This window comes from Rhinolophus sinicus, linkage group LG17, assembly GCF_036562045.2.
Source record: "Rhinolophus sinicus isolate RSC01 linkage group LG17, ASM3656204v1, whole genome shotgun sequence".
In the NCBI taxonomy this organism is placed as follows: Eukaryota; Metazoa; Chordata; class Mammalia; order Chiroptera; family Rhinolophidae; genus Rhinolophus; species Rhinolophus sinicus.
In genome coordinates, this window is record NC_133766.1 from 3818930 (window position 1) to 3846757 (window position 27828).

At 42.6% G+C, this 27828-nt stretch overlaps 2 protein-coding genes across 7 annotated transcripts in view; one reads left to right on the forward strand and one right to left on the reverse strand.

Moving 5' to 3' along the window:
• FIRRM (FIGNL1 interacting regulator of recombination and mitosis) overlaps positions 1 to 27828 on the forward strand; it is a 236653-nt gene that overhangs the window by 10955 nt on the left and 197870 nt on the right. The gene's annotated exons all lie outside the window — the stretch shown is intronic.
• Positions 10000 to 27828, reverse strand: part of F5 (coagulation factor V) — a 56338-nt gene continuing 38509 nt past the window's right edge. For all 3 annotated transcript variants that reach the window (XM_074322450.1, XM_074322452.1, XM_074322451.1), the window contains 12 exons: positions 27323 to 27497; positions 26309 to 26545; positions 25233 to 25443; positions 23824 to 24003; positions 21827 to 21943; positions 20689 to 20760; positions 19652 to 19755; positions 19045 to 19200; positions 16946 to 17090; positions 14823 to 14974; positions 11968 to 12150; positions 10000 to 11427 (listed from right to left, as the gene is read on the reverse strand). In XM_074322450.1, coding sequence (XP_074178551.1) covers positions 11281 to 11427; positions 11968 to 12150; positions 14823 to 14974; positions 16946 to 17090; positions 19045 to 19200; positions 19652 to 19755; positions 20689 to 20760; positions 21827 to 21943; positions 23824 to 24003; positions 25233 to 25443; positions 26309 to 26545; positions 27323 to 27497 — 1879 coding nt within the window. In that variant the 3' untranslated portion in view covers positions 10000 to 11280. The remainder of the gene's footprint in view (positions 11428 to 11967; positions 12151 to 14822; positions 14975 to 16945; positions 17091 to 19044; positions 19201 to 19651; positions 19756 to 20688; positions 20761 to 21826; positions 21944 to 23823; positions 24004 to 25232; positions 25444 to 26308; positions 26546 to 27322; positions 27498 to 27828) is intronic.

The window sequence follows — 27828 nt, forward strand, 5'->3', positions numbered from 1 at the left end:
GACATGAGTATTGGCTGCAATTGAAAGTCACCAGCTGCATGAGCCCCTAACAAGAGAGTCAGCCGGTCCTTTGAAGCTCTGAAGCCAGCCATTGACTGCTCCTCTCTAACTATGCAAGTCCTAAATGGCATCTTCTTCCAATACAAGGCTGTTTCACCTACATTGGACATCTGTTGTGTAGTGTATCCACCTCCATGAATGGCCTTCGCTGGATCTTCTGGATAACTTGATGCAGCTTCCAGATAAGCAGCACTTGCTGCTTCACCTCGCACTTCCTGTTACGGAAACAGCTTCTCTCCTTAAGCCTCATGCACCATCCTCTGCTAGCGTCACACTTCTCTTCTGCAGCTTCCTCCCCTCTCTCAGCCTTCACAGAACTGAAGAGAGTCAGGGCCTTGCTCTGGATTCGGCTGTGGCTTAAGGGACTATGTGGCTGGTTTGATCTTCTATCCAGACCACAAAAACTTTCTCCATATCACCAACAAGGAAGGTTGTTTCACTTGCTCAACATTCATGTGTTCACTGGAGTAGCACTTTTCATTTCCTTCTAGAACATTTCCTTTGCATTCACAACTTGGCTAACTGTTTGGTGCAAGAGGCCTAGCCTTTGGCCTGTCTCGGCATTCGACATGCCTTCCTCACTAGGCTTAATTATTTCTAGCTTTTGCTGTAAAGTGAGAGACATGCAACTCTTCCTTTCACTTGAACACTCAGAGGCCATTGTAGCATTATTAGCTGGCCTAATTTCAATATTGTTGTGTCTCCGGGAATGGGAAGGCCCGAGGAGAGGAAGAGAGAAGAGCTGCTCGGTGGAGCAGTCAGAACACACACAACATTTATCAAATAAATTTGCCATCATATATGGGCACAGTTTGTGCTGCCCCAAAACAAATATAATAGTGACATCAAGATCACTGATCACAGATCACCATAACAAATACAATAATAATTTAAAATTTTGAAATATGGTGAGAATTACCAAAACGTGACATAGAGACGTGAAGTGAGCAAATGCTGTTGGAAAAATGGCGCCAATAGACTTGTTTGACTTAGGGTTGCCATAAACCTTCCAGTTGTAAATGCAATGTCTGAGAAGTGCAACAAAGTGACATGAAATAAAAAGAGTTATGTTTATATTATACTGTCACACTTAGCTATAGCAGAAGCATTCTATGCTTATAGCCCAGTGTTTCTATCTTGATGTAAAGATCTAATCTGATTTCAAATGAAATCAGACTTTAGAATCCGTTAAGAACCACAAGTTAAAAAAGGCCTATCTCTCTATTAGAATATGAATTTCCTTTAAGCAGAGCAAGTCATTCATGCTTTTGCCTATGACTCACACCAATTTATATTTCCAACTTCACCTTGTCCAGCTCTGCAATCCAGGGCAAAAGCTCTTCCTACTTTGAAGTATGAGAGAGGATATACAGACCTAAGATACTGCGTCGGTGGTCCGCCAAGAACTCCGTGCTTTAACTCATAACATTGGCTGGGGATAGTTGGTTTGACAGCACTTAGATGTACGCCCTGCAATGAGGACCAGGGGCTTCACACGGGATAGAGAAACGCACAACACTTGTGAGCAGCTGATTGCTCTGATGTCTTACCTCTCCACTGCTACTCTCCCCGAAACCTCATTACCTGGCGTATTACATGACAAGCTTAGTGGCGAGGTACATCAGAGAGACCCGGGCTTCGGGCCCAGCCTCCACAGCATCTTTTGGCAACCTCGGGCAAGGGACCATCCCTTCTAAGGCTCAATTCTCTCAAGTAAACTGTAGACAATACTACCTGCTTCTTAGGATAGTTGGGGAGGATGACATAAGGGTAGATACGATCAGTGCTTTGCACAATGCTTGGCAAAAGTGATCTGAAACAGTAAGATCTATTATTTTCTAAGTACCATAGTGGATCAACTTCCAAGTAGGCGAGAGCTTGGCACACAGTAGGAGCTTGTGCAGACAGCAAATGCAGATTACATTTTCAAATTTAGCTTTTGTTCATTTTGTTAGAAGTTGGAGTGTATTTATGAGCAGAGGAGAAAAAACAGGAGAGATTCAGTTTTGTTTTGTTTTTTAATCTTCATTTTATTGAGGTATAATTTTCATCCAATAAAAATCATCCATTTTAAGTGTATAGTTCAGTGAGTTTTAGCAACTATACAAAACAGGTAACTACCACTATGAGATTCAGGGGTTTGAAACAGGCCTCTGAGTTAGGGAAGCTACTGGGCTTTAGAATTGAAATGCAAGGTTTGGCCTAGACTAAGAAAGAGGGAACTTTTCTTTTCCTCAGGGAAAGAGGGTAGGTGGATGGAAATGTAGATAAGCAAGCATGGGGAGGGGTGGGAACACTGAAAGCATTCCTTGATGTTATCTGTTCTCCTGTGTGGTGGGAGGCCAGTGTGTGCTAAGAAAAAGGTAAACAGGAATGGGACAAGTTCTGCCATACAGTATGAAAGTTTTACATAGCCTATGCGAGGCGTGACTGACCAGGGATGTGGATGGCGAGAGACGGCCCAGCTCAGCCTGGCTGTGGGCATGGAGTATCCATAGCTGGGGCTTTCTCGGGGCGTGGATGAGGGACAGACCACAGAGAAGAGTGTTCTGAGGGCTTGCAAGGGAGCAGAGAGGCAGGAGACAATGCAGGCAGGGCCTGAGAGGCAGGGCGGCCTCAGGGGGTGGGTGGGAGTTGATAAGATCTACCAGGAGTTTCTGGCTGGTTGGGTTTAACATCCCACAGGTAGACCTGTTCCAAGAGATGACAAAGATCAGGTCACACGGGAATGGGCTGCTGAAATCCAGTGGAATGCAGAGTGATCAGCTAACAATTGATCAAGACACAAAGACACGGTCATTTAGACAAAGCTGGACTTTCCAAAAGCACGGGAAGGGTTTCACTGGGAAGGGTTTCCCCATCGTGTTGGGGGTACACAGCTGTTAAGTTGAACACTGTCCAACCTGGCAACAAATCTGGTTGGCTTAAAATATGTCCAGAATCCACCACCTTCACTACCTGCATTGCTACCACCCATGTATATGACTCTGCAGTTGCATCCAAACTGGTCTTCCTGTGATTACCCAGGCTCCCTAGGGTCAGTTCTCAACACAGCAGCCAGGAAGATTCATGGAGAGCATAACGCACGGCATGTCAGTTTTGGTTCAGAATTACAGGGCAACTTCCCATTTCATGCAGCAGAAAACATCTAAGGACTTTCCCCCTCTGCTAACCTACCCTTTCCTACCACTTGCTCTCTGGTCTCACCTTCCGCTCTCCCTCTTGCTCAGTGGCCCTCTCCAGCTGCTGTCCTTACTATTCCTACACCGCCCACTGTGAGCTTCTCTTGCTGGGTGTTTGCACTCCTGATCTCTCTGTTGGCCCACTTCTCCCATACACCTGTGTTATTTACTTCCTTACCTCTTTGTGGCCTTTGCTCAAACGTCAGCTTTCTTTCTAGGGCCTTCCCTGGCCGTCCTATTTAATATTATCTCCCTCCCACAGACACCTTGTTCCCTCCTGTGTTTATTTTTGCTTTAGGACTTGTTGTCTGACAGCCTATGTTTTTGTCTTATTGTTTGTTGTCTGTCTCTTTCAACATGGGGGGTGGGGAATGCCATGCCAGTGGAGATTTTGTCGGTTTCTTCGGTACCTATTAGAACAGTGCCTGGTGTTTCATGAGCAATCAGATGAATTGACTGAAGAGATATTTGCTCGTGACCGTAGGGCCAAATTTAACCGAATGCAAGCTTTACATAGAGAGACCAAGGAGAAAAAGACATGATAAAAAAGCCATTTTTTCTCTGAAAAATGAAAAAGACATAAGAAAGGAAAAACTCGAAAGCTCCTAATGTTTACTAACAGATCCTTAACAGTCCAAAGGCTGAGGCAGATCAAAGGTCAGGGAGGAAATAAAGGGGAAAGACGAGGATTTCAGAAATCAACCGAAGCCTCCTACTCCAAGTATATATTCAAGGAAAAGCCTGCAATTGAATCCATACACTTTCAGTGTGTAAGAAACTGCAGAACGTCATTCGAAAGGGTGTTTTTAAAAGCGTGGCCTTAGGTTCAGAACTTTAAAAAGGGGGCGAAACAGGATGACAAGATGAGCTTGTCAGCAGTAAAGAACTTCAGAAGAAATTCTTACAATATGAAAAAGAAAAAAAGAAAAAAACAAACAAAAAGAAAAAAACAAAAAAACAAACCGGCGTCTTGTAAGCACTGAAAAAGCACAGTGAGTCAAGTGTTAGGGAAACGGGTGTGTGTTGGAGAGGAGAATGGAGAGAGGCAGTTAAATATAAACCTGGCTTTGTTTGCAAAGCTATAATCTTGATAAATGGCACCTACTTAAAGCAAACACCTGGTCCAGGTATCTCCTAACATATTTATGTTTCAAAATCCAGGCTATAGTCCAAACGACGTCACATTCTGGGGGAAACTATTTAGAGTCCATTGTACTGAGTGTTACTATGACAGCAAACTACAAAATATTAAGCAGAAATTAATATGTGATTGTTCAAACCAGGCCTTAATAAGTAGAAATTTGTAAATAAGTCTGTTAGTTCTTTGAGTGCTATTCATCTATTCATCTGTGCAGTACCCGAAGCTTCCTTTTGTATAAATGGTTAACAATAAATATTCGTTTAACTGAATTGAAAGTTGCCAGACATGCTATATTCATTTTCAGGAAAGATGATTATTTGAAATGATTAATCTCTACTAAATGAAACAAATTATAAATAAGAATCAAATGATGTCTATACTATGTTTGAATGTTGACGTGTTTAAAACATAGGTATTCTTCTGTGTGCCGGATTAAGGTCTTCTGCTACCAAAATAGAATGGCGTTCTCTTCCAAAATTACAGGAAAAAATGAGATGAATGGAAACAATGTTCTCAATTTACATTTTTTCTCCCTTTAATTGTGCTGAACCATTTGGCTTCTACCACAGTTTGCTTCTAATAGAATCTGGTGCAAGAACATAGCGCCATTGCAAACATTGAGTTGCTCTGCTTTGCAGAGTATGCAACGTTGAACTCATTGCCACCGAATGACGTAGAAAAAATATTTATGATAAGAGCTGTTGTCTGAAGGAAAACTATTTTCCTTTAGAAACTGTAAAATCTACCTGTGGCTTCAGCCAGACCAGCAGAGCCATGCACTTGGACCACAGAGCCCTCGCCTTTGAAGTCTTGTTTTCACTGAACTGTGCTCAGGTGAGAACCCATCCACCTCTCCAGAAGGATGCATCGGAAACAGCGTTTTAAAATCTGCTGTTGTTACAGGTGCTCTACACATCATATGGTGACCTCTTTTTGTGGACCTTCGGGAGGAATTTATTTTTAATTTTGGTATCAAGAAAAGTGCTTCTTTTGAACGTTTTTTGGGGGACACCATTGTATGACCGATAAGGTTTTTCTTTTTGCATCTGCTATTGAAAAAACCTCCTGCTAAATTCAAGCCCACCCATAGCAAGACGCAGGGCTTTATGGTGTGGATTTTCGTGACAGCCTCTTTCTTGCTTCCTGTTTATGTCCCTAACTCTGTTTTTGCTTTCTCTCCTACATCTAATGCATGTTATCTACTAGTAGTTTATATTCCTTTTTTATTTAAAAAAAGCAATTTTAAGTCTTTTGAGGGAACAAGATGAGAGATTAATATATTCTTTCATATATACATAAAACTGTTGTGTTAATTTGAGTTTTTATTTTTTTGTTAAGAGCTTTCCAATTATTTTGCCTCCTGAAGAAGTATGAGAACCTTTGATTTAGAAGGTTAGCTGCTAGAAGGTACCTGACAAATATCAAACCACAATATCACCAGCCAATAATTTTTAAAGACCTATTTGGTGCATTGCAGAAAAGTGCAATTTTCACTATCTGCACATGAATCTACACAGCACTATAATTGACCATTCTTTCTAAGTCAGACTCGGGTGCAACTCAGTTAGCTCTCCCTGTTTTACGCCTCCTAAACCAATCCACAACCAATTAGTTTCTCTTGTTGAGCAAATTTCTACTTAATTCTGTTTTAAATTATCCACTTTGTCTGTGGCTAATTTTCAGTAATTTCTGAATCCCATTCTAGGCCTGTGGACTCAGGACGTAATGCTAATGTTTACGTCTGCCATTAAAAATCTTCTATTCCCTACCCCTGAGAAAAACATAATGAGGTCAGTTAAGTCCACTGAACAAAGTCAATGCAAGATGTTCAATTCTTTGTTTAGCCTGGATAATTAAGGCTTAACCTCTGCGTGGAAGCCCTCAGAACTCTGGCTGCATGTACAGTCGAACCAGACTTGCCACCTACTGGGAAAAGCATGGAGTTACAGGTAGAAAATAGAGCAGCTATAAAAAGTAATGATGGCTGCACAACAGTGAGAACACACGTGACACCACGGAACTGCACGCGTAGAAAACTTACCATTCCAACCATTTTCGTTATATGCATTTAACCACAATTTAAAAAAAAGCATTGAGTGGTAGAAAACAAGGTGTTCAACACAGCAGAAATGAATAACTGTTGTTCATAATAATATCATTATATTGATATTATAGAAATCATATTTGTACTATTGTTGTTATTAACAATGTTAATATTAATAACAATCAATTGCTACATAGTGGTTACTATGTGCCAAGGACCAGTCTAAACACTCCACATGGAAATATAGCCTTTGCCACTATTTCCTTAAGACTGCAAAGAAAATGAAAGGTTTACACCTTTATCTGTCACATCTGTAAACATGGTTACCAGATTCCAGACTTTCCGAAAACCTCTTTAGTCAACAAGGTGGACTACTGATAGAAGGCAGTTGAGATAAATAGAACAGGTAAACCCACTACCAAATTTCTTGTCCAAAAAACTAGGTGAGTATATAAAATTGTCTGCACATCATTCTTGGGACATTGAGAAGCTGCCCCTGAATGTAAAATATGAAAGTGCAGGTGAATGAGGTGGTTCAAGTGTGGGCTAGTGGAAAACAAAACAAAGGAAAATAGTCACACAAGGACGTCAAAATCTTATCCAGAGGCCGGCCCGGTGGCTCAGGCGGTTAGAGCTCCATGCTCCTAAATCCGAAGGCTGCCAGTTTGATTCCCACATGGGCCAGTGGGCTCTCAACCACAAGGTTGCCAGTTCAATTCCTCAAGTCCCACAAGGGATGGTGGGCTCCGCCCCCTGCAACTAGCAACGGCAACTGGACCTGGAGCTGAGCTGCGCCCTCCACAACTAAGACTGAAAGGACAACAACTTGAAGCTGAACAGAACCCTCCACAACTAAGATTGAAAGGACAACGACTTGGAGAAAAGTCCTGGAAGTACACACTGTTCCCCAATAAAGTCCTTTTCCCCTTCCCCAATAAAATCTTTAAAAAACAAATCTTATCCAAATAAACCTGTGTGGTTCTCATCTCTTGATTAGTCAGTTTCCCACATATGACACACATTTACCCACCGTCTCCCTACTCTTATTGCCAATCCCTCTGATCAACACGCCTTGTCTTCTCAAACTGAGCAAGTCAGAATGAATCCTGTCCAATGTGGAATCTTCCATAACACTATGAAAAGTGACCCACTTTTAATTCGGTCACCACCATCCATTATTCACAATTTGCAGGTTAGAGATATGTTTTGTATCTGTATGTTTCTCTTACCCCACAATCAGGTCATCAGGTCCTTCCAGGTAGCTGTTGTTTTTCTTTCCTTTGACCTTACAAATACACTGGACTTAGTGGTACGGTGTGGGAAATAGGGGGTGAAGGAAGGTGAATAGATGAGCCACTATCAGACTGTGCACCCAGGGAGTAGAGAAAATGCGTGGGTATGTCAGGGAAAACTTACAGGATCCTGAATTTAAGCATAAATCTCTTACATGAGGTGTGATCAAACAACATGGTGAATGTTTAAATAAAACAAATGTATTGAAGGACACATGGCCATTAATCCCCCTAAAAACATTCCCCCCTCACTTCGAACACACTTATCCCATTGTTCTTGCCACTTTCTGAAGCAGTTCTGGAAATCCTCTTTCGTGAATGTCTTTCGTTGTGCTGTCATGGCTGCCTCAATGTCCTGAATCGATTCAAAATGTTTACTGTTCATGGTCATTGTGACTTTGGGGAAGAGCCAGAAGTCGCACGGTGCCAGATCTGGTGAATAAGGTGGATGAGGACACACTGTAATGTTTTTATTTGACAGAAATTGCCGTATACTAGAAGCAATGTGTGACACAGAGATTTTCTGTTGTGATCAAACAATATGGTGAATGCTGCTGCCTAATGCCATCCACCGGAAAGGCAGAGATCTTCAATATGGGAAGCGGTGTATTGAACCTTAGTAACAGTGTGTGACAAGTTTCATCTTGTTCGGTACAGTCAGTCAGGTGTGAGCTACTGTTGCGAGAAGGTTTGTTTAAAGTGTGTCATAAATCATCCTCCATCATGACAACGCTCCGTGTCACACAACACTTCTGATACAGCAATTTCTGTCAAATAAAAACATCATCCACCTTATTCACCGGATCTGGCACCGTGTGACTTCTGGCTTTTCCCGAAAGTCAAAATGACTCAGGACATCGAGGCAGCCACCACAGGGCAACTAAAGACACTCAGGAAAGAGGACTTCGAGAACTGCTTCAGAAAGTGACAAGAACGATGGGATAAGTGTGTTCGAAGCGAGGAGGAGTATTTTGAGAGGATTAATGGCAATGTGTCTTTTACTTTAATATATTTTATTTAAACATTCACCGTATTGTTTGATCACACCTCATACTTCTCTGATTTTCATTGGCCTTTCTTATCCGCATCCAATTCTTTGGGGTTCTGCACAGGTTGTCTTAATATATGCCCAGTGCCTTCAAGGTCTGGGTCAAATCACCTTCTCCGAAAGTTTTCACAGCCGGTCTCCATCCTACCTGCATTACTCCTTTGATTGACCTTGTACCACTTGGTGTGTAATCTGCCCATAGTCTGTATTGGCTTCTGATGCTTGTCTTCTCTGTGTTCAAAGAGCCAGAGCAGTGTCTTTTATTTTCTTTATATATTCTCCCCTACAATGCCTGCCATAGTGCTTTGTTGTGTAGATAGAATATGCTTAATACATATACTTTTTAAATTAAGATGGTGGTGCCTCTAGGGAGGATAATATTATTGTTTTGTTTCCAAATACCAAATGCAAAATACTGTATATCTTTTGGTGAGCACATTTCCTACACCCAAGAGATATCAAATCTTAAATCTCTAGTCTCTCGCAGCCCAGTACCTGGATATGAGAAACTTCCTCATTTCCTGGACATGGACAATGCAAATCTCACTCCACAGTTGTTTTGTCTGCCTATGTCCTACTGCTTTCCCTATCTCCAGTCTATTAGGAGAATTAGGCATTCAGAATTTTCCGGGAAATAACTCTCCATAAGGGGGGGGGGGGTAGGGAAGAAAAAAAAGATAAATGGTAGCACGAACTTGGATATTTGTAGGTATGTATCAGGTCTACTGCTTTAGGGCTTGTGCCAGTTTTAAAACCAAAGTCCACTGTCCGTGACTTGCTTCTTCTTGGTCCATCCAGGGAAGTAAACGGTGAAACATGCATGGTTCTTGGGAGGATCCACGCTATTTGATTAATAATGCTTTTGCCCTGAATTTGCCAAAACGGTCCTGAACTCAAAATAGAGTAATTATTCAAAATTATTCTAAAACATGGCATGAACTTATAACAACTTGAAAAAAATCCTGGAGAACCAATTCTGTGTTTCCTCTGACCCTTCTGCATTTGTGATACACTCACATACCCTCTTTTCCAGCTCTCGGTTAGAATGATTAATAATGCTTAGATTCTATCTGTTTGTTTCTTCCTCCAAGTCATGATTCTACTGAGTCATTTATTTCTTTTCCATAGCAATTAGTTATGATATAACAAACAGTGGACTGGTGTTATATCATTGGAGAATATATCATATGGCAAAAGTTGTGATTTCATCTAAATGACTTCAAAGAGAGGAATAAAAACATATATTTTTATTTCAAAATAAGAGGGGTTATACTATTGCTACACAGATCAGATATAACCCAAATATCTCATTGGGCCCCAAACAAATAATTTTCAGATCAACTAATAGTTCTTATTAATTAATATTCATGTCTACCTGTCTGGGGGGGATGAATCATAGGCATTATAATTTCCATTTTATGCCAGAGAGACCAGACTGAAAGAGAGGCTGGGAGTCTGATCATCTGGTTTCAGCCCTGCCAGGAACAAGACATAGCCTCAGGCCGTTGTTGAGCCTTTGTGACCTCATTTTTTCCTATATTGCATAAGGAAGTTGGATTTTGGGCTACCTTCTCATTTCTTCCCCTCCCTGGCATTCCGCATGATTTTCTCGCTCCTGTTATACCTCGGTAGATTCTAGAACAGAAGAGCTCCCTCCCATTTCTTCAGTAGAGGGACCCAGGACTAGCTATGTTAAGTGTGGGGCCCATTATATAGTGAAAAATGCCTCTTTTGCTGATAATTGCTTTCCCGTAGGTGAACCTATATTTTGAAAGTGTGGGACACAGTGCTATGTAGTGTCAGCTAAAGAGAAGCCAAGCATTCATGTTCAGCTCTCCCAGGGTTATTTCTGTTCTGGGTCTAATGACCCCTGATCTGAACATCAGTATGTGCCATCAGGCCCAAGGGAGACCAGGCCAGATTCACAAGTGCCCCCAGGACTACTGAAAATATGTTTACTTGTATCTTTCCTCATGGAGGGTCAGAAAACTCATTGTCATGTGGGTGAGACTGAGCGTTGTAAGACCTCGCTGTTTCATTTGGTCACATTGTTTTTCTCTCCGCTGTCAAGAAAAGTCAGCCATTGAAAAATAGAATTTGTTTCCACTACTCTTAAATCATAGTTTCTTTAAAGAAAAATGTAGGAGTGAAAGCTATCCAGGTCTAGAGGTTGTTTAAAAAAGTAATATCTATTTTATTAATGTGTTTAGGATTTAAAAGAACTACCATTGGGAGGTTTAACTACATGAATATTACTTTACACAGCATATTTAATCATTGTGAAAGATACGCCATTTTCTTGTTGGTTCTTGAGATTTTCCCATTTATATTCAAATTAATGCAGATGTAATAGCTGTCATCTTATTTAATGGTAGCAAGGAGTTACCTTATAAAAGTTTCATATATAAATTTCATTCTCTAATAGAGAGTTTAACATAGCTACAAAATGCGTTGCCCACTCTAACTGGTTCGATACCTTTACAAGTCCTTCCTGTCTCTCTGAGAATTTGGTTCTAGTAAATATCACAGCCAAAGAGTTCCAGACGAAGAGCAATACTCTGATTCCACGTCTTTGGAATGACGCGGATAAACCGAGAGATGATTGGCGGGTTGAAAAAGTTCTTCACGTGTCCTTTGATGTTACTGTTTCCTTCAAAAATCTGAAAGCAAAATATGAGAAAGTCCTTAACGATGGTATAAAGGGTATAAAAACCTTATAGATCCTTTTTTCCATCCTTTTAGTTCAAACTGAGGGCATCACACAACGTACGCCATTAGCACTGAGATGACCTTGAATCAATTATGGTTTCACACTCCAGGCAGACCTCTTGAGGGATTTCACCTCACCCGAGATCTGAGCTGAGGTAGGGAGAAATAGACACTTGATGTGGGGCAGTGGAGCAGCTTCACAACCATCTCTGCCCTTAGGCCCTGGGCAGCTGTGCGACTTTGCGCACGTTACTTGTATTTTCTGATTCTCCATTCCCCAGTGGCAAAATGCGGATAATACAATTTTACCTCATAGAAGTTGTAAGGATTAAAAAAAGTATGTAAACATACGACAAGTGCCCAGTAAGTGCCCGGCCGTGGCACCAATAAATGGGTAGCTACAGCGAAGAGCTATCGGCAAACGCAGGTGCCATGCTCATCATCGCACTGTTTTCGAATCGTTTTCTTCTTGCCCAGGTGCCACCCTGTACCTGGTCCACCATGGAGGATTTCTGCCTGTACGGCTTCCATGTCACTCCCTGGTCACTGTAGTGGATGGCGTAGCTCTTCACGTACATCTCAGAGGACAGGGACTTGCAGCCCTGTGTTACGATGGCAGTTATCTTCTTGACCTTGAGCAGGTCAATTTGTAACCACTGCTTGTTGTTGTTTGCCTATGAACGTGATAAGAGTACACGCATAAGACAGAAGCTAGACCCTTGGCCTTTTTAGACCAAGATACTTAGAAATGCACAGAGCTCATCCCTTAGGGTTCTCTGTCTCCTTCTTGTGTGTCGTCCCAGCACACAGATTAGCTTCTACTGGAGTATGTCACACATTCTGCAATCGTTATTTGTTTGCTTGTGCGTGTCCCTTACTCTGCGAATAAGGACTGACTTAGTTGTTTCCAGGTACTTACCTCAATGTATGACACACAGTTGGTGTTCGACAAATATGTGTGGTAAACAAATAAATGAAATTTATTTGAGGAAAAAAAATACTGCATTGATAAATTATCTGTAAATATTATTCTGTTAAATGAGTTTGTTTAAATGCTGTGACGCTATTACTGATATTACCAAAGGGTTATCTGGGAAAGAATTGGATAGTATCCTCTCTCTACTTATTTTAGAAAAGTCCCACTTTTCATTCTACTGCTAACGTCAAGGAGGGGAAGTAGTCCAATTTCTTGTTTTCTGATATTTCAAATAAATATATTTGAGAGACCTAAGAAAGTTGCACCTCAGGCTCGATAAGACATAGTAATTGTCCTGTGTCTGGCCTAACAAATGCCTAATCACATGTTTGATGGTTTGCACTCGGAGAAGGAGGATCAGAAGTAATCGGAGGTGAATTTTCAACTTCGGGAGATTTATCACGCCCTGTGTGCTCATTCAATTCTGCGTGAAGTAATGAATATTGATATATTTTCTCAACATTGCTCATATGTACATGGCTATCTGTGTACATATGTATACACATGTATGTATACATATAGTCACATGCTTTATGTATGTTTTAAAGAAAATTAATCACATTAAAATGATTGTATGAGATCATTTTTTGTAAATTTTATAACACCGTCTAGTGACGTTTGGTGGTGTTTTAGTGTGTCAGCAAGTCACAACTGTACTAGTGGTACAGAATATAGGCAGCTAGAGGAGTTTTGTCGGCATAAGAGAGGCGGAGACACTTCAGGCCGCATCTGTACCTGCATATGTGTAGCTTCAGTTTTCAGCCTCTCTAAAGGGACCCTATAAACACATTTCATGCCAATAGGTTAAATGAAACAAATAGTTCCAGATTTAAAATGACAGCATTAAAAATTAAAATTAGCTTTTCATCTTTGGAGCCTTCATGACGTCACAAAGTCTAACAGCAAATTACATACGGAGCAAATTTATTTTTAAAGGTTGTAAAATGGAGGGTGAGGTGACGGGGGTTATACCATTAGCAGGTCTAAAGGGTCACCTGGGAAAGAATTCGATGACCTCCTTTCTCTATTTAACTTCTTCATTATTTTATTTTTTAAATTATATAAACATAATGTAACATTGTTACTTTCATTATTTTAACTTTTTGGGTCTCAGTTACCCCTCTGCAAAACTGCGCAATGGAGGTGTTTGATTTGCTTCATATGGTGGAAGGAGCATTGACCTGTGTCTCGGGAGAATGGGATTCCTGGTTCTGCCACCGGACTGAGCTAAAATTATTTCTTCCCTTCTGTGCTTAGACTTAAAAAGTCTGGACCAGATGCCTTATAGAATCCCTCGCCGTTCTGACCGTCTGTGGTTTCTAGGATGGCCCAGAAATGAGTTTCAAGCATAGACATGGATTCATTCCCACCGCTGTCTGTATGGGGTCCAGGCGCCTCCCATGACTCTGCTCGCACCACAACCACCTTTTCTTTTCTGGTGACCTAATGTAAGGATAGGATGTGGAAATCTGTAGGAGCCCGGCGAGGTGGAGTGTCGCCATCTTAAGGAAGGGAGTTAGGAGGATAGAAAACAGGGAACTTGATTAGGTCGGTTGATGGCATTGTTCTGATTTCTGAGGCCATCCTGATTTCTCAGGTCGATTGAAGAGTGAAATAGAAGTGATTCAATTAATAGTTACCCTAAAACTAAGTTGCCTGAATTACTCCATGGCTAATATTAGAGGCAATAGAACTCTCTGGTAGATATTTCTTCAGCTTAGATCACTGATTGATAACCCTGGTTCTGTAGTATTTTACCATGCTGCCAATTCTCTAAAGGAATGTCACAAAGTTCTCAAAAACTGGGAACAAAAAAAAATTTAAATGGCATTCTTTAGAAAATGAAAAATATTGCTAAATTGTGGGGGGATAAAAAGATCTTGCGAATCTTTATCACGAATGTAAGTTGTCTGAAACAGGGATTTGCAAACTGTAGGCCTAGGCCAGGTCTGGCCCACTGCCTGTTTTAGTAAATAAAGTTGTATTGGAACACAGCCACGATCATTCATTTATATAATGTTTATGGCTGCTTTCCTGCTACAGTGGCAAAGTTGAGTCATTATGACAGGGAATGCATGACTCACAAAGCTTAAAATATTTACTATCTGGAGCTTTGCAGAAAAACTGCCCACTCCTGGTCTACATCAAGGCTAGACGAAGAAACACAGAAATGATAAATAACTTCTCTGTGAACCAACGTTAGAGCTAAAGCTATCAAGACATCATCCTAGATTCTCAGACCTAGGATCATAATCTGCAGAAACAGATGACTGTCTGGCTCCCCCCCCCCCCCCCCCGTGTACCCTGTAGCGAGAGTCTGTGTTTTCTTCTGGAAGGCTCAGAGCACTCTGTTCCCAGGGGCTCATTCACCTTGGCTTGCCAGGCATTCACACGGCCCTGGGCATTCAGACGGGCACGGGACGGCTCCCAGTAATCGCCCCACCAAGACTTTTTAAAGGAGGAAGCTGTGATTTGCGTGTTTTCTATCTTCCCACTTTCCATCCCCAGCGGCGTGGAACATCCTGTTAAGAGAAAAGTAACGTGACTACTTACAAAAGCGCCCCCCAGGTCTCCTGCGCTGCGTTGTGAGCTGCAGGGAGGTGGGGCGTACCAGTCTGCTAAGAAGCAGCAGAAACAAGCACAAGTCACATTTGTTTGTAGGCTTTATGTGTACTGCTGCTTAATGCTCCTGTTTATCTCCATCTTACAAAGGAGAAAAGCATGGCAAGAAAACCAACACACCTAAAGTAACAGTGCGAGAAGAATCAGAAACTAAATTTGAGCCAGGCAGCCTGACACCAAACACCGTGTTCGAAGCATCTAAACTCTTCCTTCCTTCACAGTCATGGAACCTTAAGTTTTGCTTTGAGGTCCACAATACTCCTATCTTTGTGTGTAAAAACAAACTCCATTTCTTCTTCTGACAACGGCTACACAGAAGATAGAGTGGGTACTTGGTAGTCACATCTAGTACTTTATGTTCAGCCCATGGAGGCTGACTCATGTTACACACCGTTTAGAATTTCGCCAAGTTGCGAGCTGCAATGTCATAGGCAGCAAGACTGATCTGTGAGTGGAAGCACTGTCGCTAGTGAGTGGGCCCAGCTGACAGCCCATCCCGTCATCTCCATGACATGTTGTTCTTGCTGGTAAATCACGCAGGTGTTTTCTTTAAGTGATATGTCACTTTCTCCATGAAAAAAAAAGGCTTAAAAAGAAGACAGGCTATCGCTAATGCTAATTATCTAAGTATCAAGAAAGTGAAGAGATTTTTTAAAAAGTAATGCTTCTTATATAGAAAATAGGGGTTTTTAATAGATTAACAGAGTTGAACGTCCCATTTTAGGGTAGCTTGACTGTCATCTGAAGAAACTAGCATTTACATCATATGCCGTATTGGCAAGAAAAAACACGATGACTTACAGAGCTGCTTCAAGGAGCGCTCCTGCCTGTACGAATTGTGCATTTCATGGGGAGATGTTACATCGCTACTCTCTGGGCATTGGCAAAATGCCCATATCCGTATCCCTCACGGATATCAAGAGTATACTGTAACCTTATCTGCTTTGATAAACTGATACCAAGTTCAGCCACTTTCTCCGCTGTGAGCCGTGCCTCTTCCCTCCACCTGAGAGAAGGTGCTGTAGCTCCCCAACAGGTGGGTCACAGCAGGTTTCAGGTGTGCCTATATATCAATCTCCTTCCCCCCGTGCCCTGAGCAGTCAGGTGGTGTCTGGATGAGCCCAGCCCTGGGCGACCTGCTTTGTTCTTTTACCTAAGACTGCTAGACAAATATTATTTTCTGTATGTGCTATGAAGTGAAAAACCTTTGGAAAGCACTCCTTTAACAGTCAGAGAAGGAGAATGGTTGTTAAGACTCTTATTAAGCATCTGTTACATAGAGCAGAATTTCATTATGGCCATTTATGGTTACCTGGATTTATTTATACTGCAGGTCTCATTACATCCCCTGAAAAATAGTGGCTTGCATAGAAAAGTCGTGGTACTTCCATAGGGTGTGAGACAGACTATAGAGTACCGTCAGGTTTCAGGGAGTTGGGAGGCAGACTTAGATTTCCAAAACATTCACTGAACACCTAGTACATGCCAGAAATGTCGCTAGATACTTTTGTTACATTAAAGTGTGTGCGACCTGGAGGACTTGGGAAGAGTAGGGTCTAGTTTGAATCTCAGTTCCTATTGAAAATGGGCCGATGGAGGTCATTCTAAGCTGGGGCCCTTCCTTGGAGGGTCAGGATGGTGTTTGTACCATCCAGGCATTAGTCAGAGAGATGGTGCCTCCCCTCTGGCTGGCAGAACCAGTGTCGGTCTAGGTCACAAGGAGAGTTTCCCTGAGTGGAACCTCTGCTTCACAAAGGTTTTTCTAGGAGCCTAAGTGATGGAAGAGAATTAAAAATTCTACCCCCCTTCCACACCTCGCAAATCTTGATTCTCTGAGTGGTGGCAAGATAACCGTGCATCTTTCCCCTTACCGTTAATCTCGCAGCCTCGCAGCTCCAATCGAAGGGCAGGTTTGTTATAGAATCTAGTTGGGTGGATCCTAACGTATCTAGCCACAATAGGCGGGTCAAACCGATTTTCTTTGATTGTAGAGGCATCTGAATTGCCATCAAAATACTAGAGGAAAAGAGAAAAGCTTAACTGTGTAAAAATTATAAAGTGATTTTATACTAAAACTTTGGTCTAATTTAATATTGTAATATTAAGTTTTCATGTGACCAGAACCAAATCAATTTGGTTTTAAAAAAATAATTGGGGATACTTTCACTTCAGGAATGTGGTATAGACGTACTTGGGCCTATCCCTCCTGTTAAGTAAAACTAAGAACATAAAAAGACTCTGAAAGGTGGAGAGAAGAAGGGAGACTGGCCAGGATCCTACGACCCAAGGAACATGGTCCTGGGTTCCTGGGTTTCCTTTTTGCCTTATATCCTAGACTTGGAAGTGAAGAAGCAAGCAACCAGGAAATACCAATAGGTACAGACGAAAACAGCCCCAGTAAAACCTGCTTTTTCTAGCTTCACAATCAAGGAAGGGCAGCCTAGCAATACCGAAAAGTGTGAGACAACAATTGACCTACTTCAAGCTAAACACCGTAGGAACAACTATGGCCTCTGCCCACCCAACAGTAGCAAAGGCCAAGCGCGGAGTCTTGACTTCCACGGTTGCGAGACTGTGATGAGGCTTCAATACACTCACTGGGCTTGTGGCAGAGAAGGCCAAAGAGGGACCCAGCACTCGCCTTCTCGCCAGCTCCCACCGCTGCAGTGTCAGTGGAGAGCATCCATCCCCACCCTGCAGCAAAGAGGCGTAATCCCCCCTTAGGGGGGGAACCTGGACTTCAACGCCCCCTGGCAGTAACGAGGCCGGGCCCCATCTCCTTCCCCTGACAGAGCAGAAAGATGCAGCCGAAACAGAAGATAAGAGCAGACTAAATAAGTAACTGAATAAGATTGAAAACAGAAAAACAATAGATAACAGCAATGAAACAAAGAGCCAGTTCTCTGGGAAGACAAAGAAAATTGACAAATCTCTAGCAAGACTAACAAAGCAAAACGAGAAGACATGCAAATTACCAATATCAGACAGACATGAAAGAGGCAATTCCACTCCAGACCCTGTAACAGGACAAATCAGGGGATTCTAGAAAACAACTCTACACCCATAAATTTAACAACTTAGAGGAAATGGACCAATTTATTGAATAACAGACTATCCCAACTCAACCAATATGAAATAGATAATTTGAATAGCCTATAACTATTAAATAACTCAAATTTGTAATTTTAAAACTCCTTGAAAATAAATCCCCATGCCCACATGGTTTTACAGGTGAATTCTACCAAATGTTTAAAGAATAAACACCAATTCTAGACAATCTCTTCTAGAAAATAGAGTAAAAGAGCATGCTTCCCTATTTATTTTATGAAGCTGGTATTAGTCTGATATCAAAATCAGAAAAGACAGTACAAAAATAAAATAAAATAAAATTACACACCAATATCCCTCTTGAATATAGATGCAAAAATCTTTAAGCGGCGGACTCTAATCTGTGTTCTCTCTCCAATACTGATTAGTAGTAAGAACCATAATTTACAATTGTTCTGATCTGTCTTAAGGTATGGTGCAAATAATCATTACTAGAAATAGCTAAGGGACAATATAGAAAATTAGGTATGGATAATATAAAAAATTAGAATATAGAAAGGTAGTAAAAATCACAACTCTCGGTGACATATTTTCAGTGTCAGCTCCTTAGGCACAAGAGCAGATGTTCCCCTCAGCTGTATACCATGTGCCAGTCTGAGAAGTCTGCGTATTTAGTTTGAGGATGAAGTGATTTTGAAAAGTTTTGTGGAGTTTGGAAGAGTCAGGAGTCAAGCTTATCCCTTTAATTTGCAATATACAGACTCATCATTGTACCACTTTTCTTCATAAGGCCCTGAGAAGGCCATTCATCTTTCTAACACCCAGAAAAAGTGTTTTTTGTTTTTTTAAAAATAGTCATGGACATAGTCATAGTAACCCTAGGGTGACTCTGGGGACTCAGAGAGAAACCGTCGACACAGACCATCACGTTCCCTGGGCTGTTCCCTTTGAAGATCTGCCAGTTGGCCTGGTCGGAGCTGTAAGCCACTTGGAACTCAGTGGTGTAGTAGGGCTTCAGGTAGTGTTTGGCACCTTGGGACTGGATCCCCGTCAACAGGACATCCCTTTGCATGTCCACCTGCGATGGAGCAAAGCCATTAAACAGACTGTCCTTGTCAACAAGTCACGCAATGCCTGAATTCACTGTGCAGCCAGCTTTCTTTAGAACTAAAGAGTCAGCACCTGAGGTCTTAGCAAACTAATACAATGGCTAGATGCAACTAATATTTGAGCACAGAGGGCCTGGACTTGAGTCCCAGCTCAACCGCTAACTAGCTCTGTGTGACGCTGGGAAGTTACTTAGTGCCTCTGTAGCTTAGTGTTTTCATCTGTAAAATGGGGTATCACCATAAGAGAACTAACCTCGTAGGGTTCATTTTGCGTATGGTAGGTGCTTAGAAGAATGCCTAACACTTAGTAATTGCTTTTCCCCCAAATAACATTGCAAGAACAACAAGAAGAAATTATTAAATTAGTGTCACTTTTATTATTATAATAGAAAGAAGTATTGTCAGATTAGTAAGTCATACCTGGATCCAAGGTTTATAGTCAAATTCTACTGACATTTGTCCTGTGATCCAAGCATTGTATGATCCACCATTGTTTAATCTGGCTAATTTGGGCTCCCAATAACCTAAATCCAAAGGAAGAAAAACATTTATTCTGAATTAAAACAAACAAACTTACAATTAGCAACATCTGAAGAGAATTCAGTCCCAGAGGAAAACCAGATCCTCAGAGGGCCTTCTTGGCAGTTAGGGAGACCAGGCAGTTGACAGAGGCCTCAGACACGGACTTCATCCATGGTGATGAAATGTGAGCTTCAGGTCTATGCTTGGTCAGCTGTCAACTAACACCCACCCGCTCTCTTGCACAAAGGTCATGCTTATCTTTTCCCAGTTATGTGGATGTGCTTGCTGCTGAGTGTGCCTGCTTAATAGGAAGACATGGGAGGCATTTATGGGAGCCTCATGGTCCCTTGCAATTGACCTCTTGATCTTTGGAAGGGCTTTGAGCAGAGTGAGGGAAACTAGGAGGAATTCCTGACACTCAGTGTGTGATCAGCACAGTTTCCTGAATAGATGAATGGTTACCGCAGCAAAGCACCCTAGTAATGGGGACTCTAACACATGGCTCGTAAGACCCTGGGAATGTGGCTGCAATATTATGTGTGGTCAAACCCAGAATGGGAATGAGGGGGGAGAGTTTTGGAAAAGGGCACGTGCTCATAAGAGCAAGCTACCTACTCTTGCCCAGTCTGCTGACCGGTCAGCCTGCCTGCATCAGCGACCAAGCACCCTTAGCTCTTGGTCTTCCTTGGGAGGCACTCTTTGGGAACACTATACAGTGGAGGGGGTGGCGGTGATAAGGGGGTGCCAACTGGCTTTTGGCGCCTTCCTCTACCAGATTAGCATGGAGCTGCTTTACCACTACGTTGTGATGGAGAAAAGCCTGGAGAGGAGCAACGATGCATAGATTCAGCAGGCAGGGCTGTTGTGTATGGTGGGGCTGGCTGTGTGCTGCACGCTTGTAGGTGCCTTTCACAGGCTATGAGTCTACTGCTCACCCAGAAAGTCAGACGCCTTGATGTGTGAATCAGCTATGAGACCAGTGCTCAGTCCCAGTGGCATCTCACAGTCTGCAAAACAACAGAACAATGAATACTTTTTGCTTGGAAAATACATTTAATGAGATAAAAGCTCCATGACTTTTATCCATACCTCTGGTGGGTCAGTAATTAAATATTGTCATTGGCCTTGTGTAGCACATACTTAAATACATCTGATAAAATGGTCAATGCACTAACAAGACTGGTGCGTTAATAGAAAGAGTGACATCCTAGAGGAAAACGACTGAAATCCTCAAATGCAATTCATTTTTAAGCTGATTTCCATAGGCTTATATCTTTTTTTAAACTTTCAATTTATTTTTAAATGTGTCTTCCCAGGACCCATCAGCTGCAAGTCAAATAGTTGTTTCAATCTAGTTGTGGAGGGTGCAGCTCACAGTGGCCCACGTGGGGATCGAACCGGCAACCTTGTTGTTCAGAGCACTGCACTCTCACCAACTTAGTTAACTGGCTGCCCCTCTATGCTTATATCTTAAAAGAAGCCATTTTACAGCGTTAAGTATTATCCCTGAAAAGACTATGTCCTAAAAAAAATTCACCTGAAAGTTACAGGGTTATTTACATCCTGATCATGGAAGGGATACCAACCACGGGAATACCAGCCACTGGATGTGGGCACAGTGCTTGGTACTCCACAGGTGCTTACGAAATTCCGGCTGGACGGATGGTTGGACAGACAGATAGAAACTGTGTTTCTCAAGTACTGAGATGCCAAGTTCAGTGACTGTCTTGGTTGTTGAATTCCCGGTATCTTTTCCCTCTTCTGTGCTAGGCATCTGGGGAATTTCTTACATGCACTTTCCCGTGGATCAAAAATCATGAAGGAGGATGCTTTGCATTGCTTCCTCCCTTGAGGGGAATCCCTTTGGGCTGGGCCATTTGATTTCAGTTTCCTAGATGACTAATGTGTGCGGTGTAATCAGACCCTAGCCAGAAGGAAAGCAATTACTGCTACAGATTGTGTCTTTGTCCCATCAGAGTTCCGAGTCGAATATTTCCTTCTGTCTAAAAATTGGTAATAGTCCAGTAATAGGACTCTGCTGCTAAAAAATATCCTGTGACTCTTGGCTGATACCTTTGTCTATGATGAGAAATGGCGTTTGCATCCCTGCTCTCTGGTTTTCTCCAACCTCCGTGTCGAGGAGCCACCAACCAGGTTTTGATGCCTTCATTTCAAGAGTTTTAAATGAACCTAAAATAAAGGGTGAAGGACAACATTACATACTCAAAGGCTAACAAAATTGCTATTGGTTGACTGCTATCAAAGAATCCTAATATCACTGCATCACAAGAAGCTTTAGAACTTAAGAGATATCTATTTCTCTTTAGGGAGAACTAGAGGTGTACCAAACAGATCAAAACACCAATAATAACACACACACACACACACACACACACACACACACACACACACACACTACTACAAGTAAATCACCCCAGGACTTTAAAAAAAAATCTCTAATACCCCTTACTAGAAATAAGCTTTCATTTAATTAAATAAATTCTTGCAAGTTACCCCACACGTAATACTTCACAGTCCTAAGTATCAAAGCAATCTTGAATGACCCATCATTGGGCCTCAAAAATATTGTCCATGTTTCCTTTCTCTCTTGTCATTTCGTTAGTGTTTCTTTTTTATATAATAAAATGAAAATCAAATATCCTCCTCCCATGTTTCAAATTTTCAATAAAGTTTACATATTTGGATTGAGATGCACATAAAGTGTTTCAGAACATCACTGAAAGAATGATGGTTGTCCGTCCTGGTACTGAATACTACCCACTGCCAGTTAAGACTTAAATTCTGCGGACTATAGTTTGTGATCATTTCCCAGGTTGTGAGTAAAAATGAAGAGCGGTTGGTCATCCTCCTCAAACACTTAGAAAGGTCTTCAGCCTTCCCCTCTCCGACGCAGGTACTTAGGTTTGAAGATTGAGAGGTACCAGCCAGTCCCAGCTACTCAGTGTTTCTCGCAGGCTTGTGGAGAGGCTGGCTGTTCTGGTGAAAACGATTGTTGGTGAAAAGCAAGGAGTTTGACCTAATCCGCTCTGTCCTGATTTTAACAGAGTGGGTCTTTATAGCTTTATTAGTGAGTCGCTGGCATGTTTATAACAAACAAGAACACTCTTTTTCTGTACCTTGAACCAAACCAGGCCCATTTGGACCTCTGTGCCTCCTTCTGAGGCTGATTCACACAGCAGCTCTCCCACCCAAGCCCTGTCAAGGGACCACCTTCACTACCTAGCTTCTGCCACGTCATTTGTGGAAGGTAGGCTGCTTGTTAGAAATGCAGACTCCTGGGCCCCTGCCCAAACCTGCAGGATCCATCTCTGCCTCAGCACCTGCGTTGTCACCGGCTGCCTAGGTGTTTATTATGCCCACGACCTTCTGGGAGTCAGTGGCTTCCAGCACTCACACCCCCCGCACATACCTGGGACGCACAGACCCGTCTACCAAGAACTCATTGGCACATAACAGTCTTTTAACTGACTGTAGTGTGTTTCAACCTTATCATCGTTTTGCACATGGAAATCTCTGAATACCCTTGTTATTCTTTAGCTTTTACAATCATTAAAAACAAAATGTTCCTCCAAACAGGCTCATGAGTCAGTTTAAGATCCCTGTAGTCTCTTGCCAGCAAATATCAGGGTGAGAGAGTGAGGAGAAGTCAAGAAATCAAGAAGCCCCAAACCCCAGTAAGTTTCTCGTCTCCCTCCCCCCAGCGGAAAGCTTTGGCTGCCTGAACCCTGTGGGGTTTCTTATGTAATCTGCTGAAGGCCTGTCCTATATGATGTGGGTGGCTTGGAAGGACCTGCAGTGGACACAGTACCTCTGGAGACCCATCGGGGCCCCACGGAGCCTGGGCGGGGCTGCAGACCAGTGCTGTACTAGCCCATGTTTCGGTCCTCTGCACGCAGCACAGTGTGTGGCTTGCCGGGCTCTGTGCCCAAACCCATGCCCGACCCCTTAGGCACAAATGCCCAAGTTGGGAATGAGAGAGAGTTACGGACGCTAATGGCCTTCTCTCACCATTTTTTAGCGGGCACCTCTTTTTAGGGCCCAGGTCTTACCGGGCAGAAGGGGCCAGACCCCCAGCCGGTGCTGCTGAGTGCCGTTCTCCAGCAAGGTCTGGCCGTGGAAGTGAACCACGTGGATGTCCCGGGAGCCGCCCATGTTCAGCAGGTGCAGCCTCACCCACTCTTGCTCGTACATTCTCAGGCCGGGCAAGTTGTAGATCATCCCGTTAATGGCTGAAAGGACAGACAATGGTGATCAATTACAAATCTGTGCCCCAGGACAGAGGCTGGTGAGGACACGGGGCGGGGGGGAGGTCCCGCTCAGCATGCAGCTCCAGAGCCCTGGTGGGTCACAGTCTCAGTGGGAACCGCCAGCTCCTGTCACACTAGCGCCTTCCCCAGCCGTCTGCCATGTTTCCGCAGACCTTCCACTGCTCCTGCTCTGTGCTTCAGCCATCTACCCTTTGCATTTATAGTATGATTTTGCCTCTGCTACAAACAGATAAAGACCAGCATGAGCCAGGAAAGGGTACTCCAGTGTTTAGAGGAAAGAGACACGCAAGGAGATAAGCCGCATGTCACCCTAAAGCCTCCTAAATTAAGAGGTACTCCCAGGCAAACGTGGGAAGTCAGACTTCATGTTGGTGGTACCCACAGCCAAAGTGATGCATGTTTGTTCTCTCCTTCATGTGGCAGCTACTCTGTCCCCTGTCCAGCTTGATGTCCAGGGTTCTCTGACTTTATCCACTGCCCCCTCAGTGAAGTGTGTGTGTGTGTGTGTGTGTGTGTGTGTGTGTGTCTGTAAAGCACCTGGTAAATTGGATCACCTTAAAAATACAACATTTTTGTGATAAAGCTTAGTGCTTCCGTGCCTTTGACTGGGAAGGGAGGGAAGTTTTTGTTGTTTATTCCTCTAAAATTAAAGAAACCGCCGTGAAATTTCAGGAACCCAGCAGGTGACTTTTTAGAGGGAGAGGAGTTGAGCTCCTTCTGCCTACCCATTTGATTCTCATACATTCGGTTCCACCTGGGAACTGCTGAATGCTAAAACTTACAATCATTCTTATTCTAGAAAGTACACATGGGTGATCACTTCTGTAGAAATACTTTTCCTATAGAGGTCAAGGAACAGGGTTATTAACTACTTAAATTGCAGAATAAGGCTAATTCCTTTTCAATTTATGTTTAACTGAAGCACACTGGCTTTTTTGGTTGTTGTTGGCTTCGTTTTGCAGCAGCCTCCTTGTCTGTCTGTCAGACTTTCCTCTCCTTCCCCTGCAGTGTCACCTGCTGGCTGGGTTGGTGTCACCATCAGCCCTGAGACATTTAAGGACCTAGTCTTGTTGTAACTCCTGGCTCCTCAGAAGTATCTCATGTCTAATCTTGTGGAGACCTGAGGGCAGATGTCACTGTCACCCTGTGGGATTAAGTTCAGAGATTAGATCCAAGTCAGAAGAAAATACCATGAAACTCATGGGAGTGTTTTCCTTCTGAAGATACACGTCTCCAAGACCTTTGGGGCTTCTTTTCGTAGTACCAGCTCTTCTTTTCATCAAAGACCATAAAAAGTAAGACAAACTCCCTCATGTCCACGGGCATGTTGCTCTCCTTATGAAGTGTCCCTTTGCGGCAGATCAGAAGGGGACCGATCAGGCCTGAATGGATATCTTTTTCCTGGAAGACAGTGGGAGCAAATCGCAAACGTTCTTTCTCAGAATTGTCTTTGTTCCTCTGACAATCACTGATCACATGGGACAGGAAACCTTCTTAGAGGCTCTGAATTTGAGGATTATAAACGAGTAGCTTAATAAGGCTGGATATTTATCATCTAATTCTATGGCATTTGTATTCCCTTTCTCTGATTAATCATTTATCTCAACGTGGTAGTAATGATGATGATGATAATATTGATAGTATAACAAATACTATTTATTGAGTATCTACTACTATATTCAACATTTTGCCTATAGCCTCTAATTCTGACAACAATCCTATATGGTAAAAAGAATTCACTTATTAAACAAATATTACCAAGTGCCTACTATGTGCTATATACTGTTGTTATCTCATGTTTAACTCAGGAAACTGAGGCTGAGAGAGGGCAAGTAACTTTCCTAGGGCCACGCAGTAAGTAAGTGACAGGGCAGGAATTTAAATCGAGGTCTGTGCAGTCTCTGCCACACCCAAAATGAAGGTGTCTTGACTTGGTGGTTCTTTCATAGAGAAGGAGCAGAAGAAAGCTAATACTTACTTGTTCAAGGACATTGCAAATAAACGTCTGCATCTGTAAAGTAGTCACTCTAACAGGGGCCTACCATCTCAGTAATCTTCACTCCCCTTCACTGAACAAACGTTTAGCTTTCACTGGCTTTGGCAGATGTTGCCGCGGTAACTGTGGACGGTTGACCACATTCCTTACACCTTCCTTATGGCTGGCAAGACGGGCATTTAACAAGAAATAATCTTGACCCTTCCACTGGGTGGACTCGGGTTATAAGGTTGGGGAATGACAAGACCTTTCAACGGATTAGGTACCCACCGGGTTCACTGCTGAGTAGTAGGCCCACGCCCGACAGGCAGAGCCGGGGTTTTCTGGCCCCGCCCGCATGGTGGCGTGCCACACGTACGTATAACTGCTGTTTGGCTGAATGGCATTGTCTTCTTTGAACCATTCAGGAGACTCATCATCATAAGGCTTTCCTTCCGATGATTTTTCATAGGAAAGCCCATGGGCATGAAGAGAATATGGTCTGGATGCTAGATTTTTAAAACGAACCTAGAGAAAACAGTGATCCACACATGTACTTAAGCTTGACAAAACTCCAAACCAAAAAGTCAGCATTGAATACCAAAGTGCATGGTAATTAAAGGAGACCTAATGCTTAAAATTGCTTAAAACTGCAAGAAACTTGTGTATATTATTTCGTCTCGTTTTTACAACCATCCCGTGAGATAGGGGCCAAGTGGTTTTCCCCAGAAGCACCAACACACGTTTGTTCATAGGCTCAAAGCAAAAGTGTTGACATTACACATAAAATGATACTGGTAAGTGCTGCACCTCTGAAGGGAATGGGGCTCGGTTCTTGCTCACAGTAAGCTTTCAACACACTGGTGAAGATCAGCACGCACATGTGAGTTCAAGCTAAAAATCTGGAGACAAAAGGTGCTGTAAGCAATGCATGAGTGGGGTGAGCAGGGGTGCCTGGCAGGAGCAACTGGGGTTAGGAGACAGACCGTGTCTCCTAAAGAAAGCGTCTTAGGGGAAATGGAACTGGCCCGTGTATAGGGTGGTGCAAAGTAATTGCGGTTTTTGCAATTATTTCTAACCTTCTAAACCGCAGTTACTTTCGCACCAACCTATAGAATGAGCAAGAGCTTAGCAGAGGGAGAAATAAAATTATGAGATTTTTGTTTTCTTGAAGCTTGTCATTATTTTAAATTTTGGAACATAAATAAATAGTGTATAGTGGTCCCGCCACCTTCGTCTTTACAACCCTGTGGTGCTTGTGGCAAAGCCTCTGATGACCTTAGCAGCGCTCAGAAGCTGACTTACTTGGATGACGTCATCCACTTCAGCTCTAATGACAGGCCCGAGAATGCCCAGGTGCTCTTCATGCTCCCCCTGGGGGTCACGTGTGGTAAAAGTGCTATCAGTGTACTTCCTGAAAACGACTTTCTTGTATACGGTGCCCTGTGGGGCATCATCTATGTCTTCAGCGTCCATGTCACTGAAACGATAATAGTGACATTTGTTTTAAAACAACAAGTGAAAGACGACTCTTGCCATTTAGGAGATTGACTGAGTAATCATTTCTGAATATAGCCTCTAGCATAAGAAGATATTTAATATTTGATGAACAAATAAATGAAAATATAAATGACTGAAAACACAAGCCAGTAAGTATCCTTCAACTCCTAGCTCACATATCATGTCATAGGTAAGTCCTTTGATCCTTTACATTAGGTCAAACCTCTCTGTAGCATTCCAAAGCATGACTACAGTGTGTATGTACGTTGTGTGTATATGTGTATCCATATATATATAATGTTATATATAAT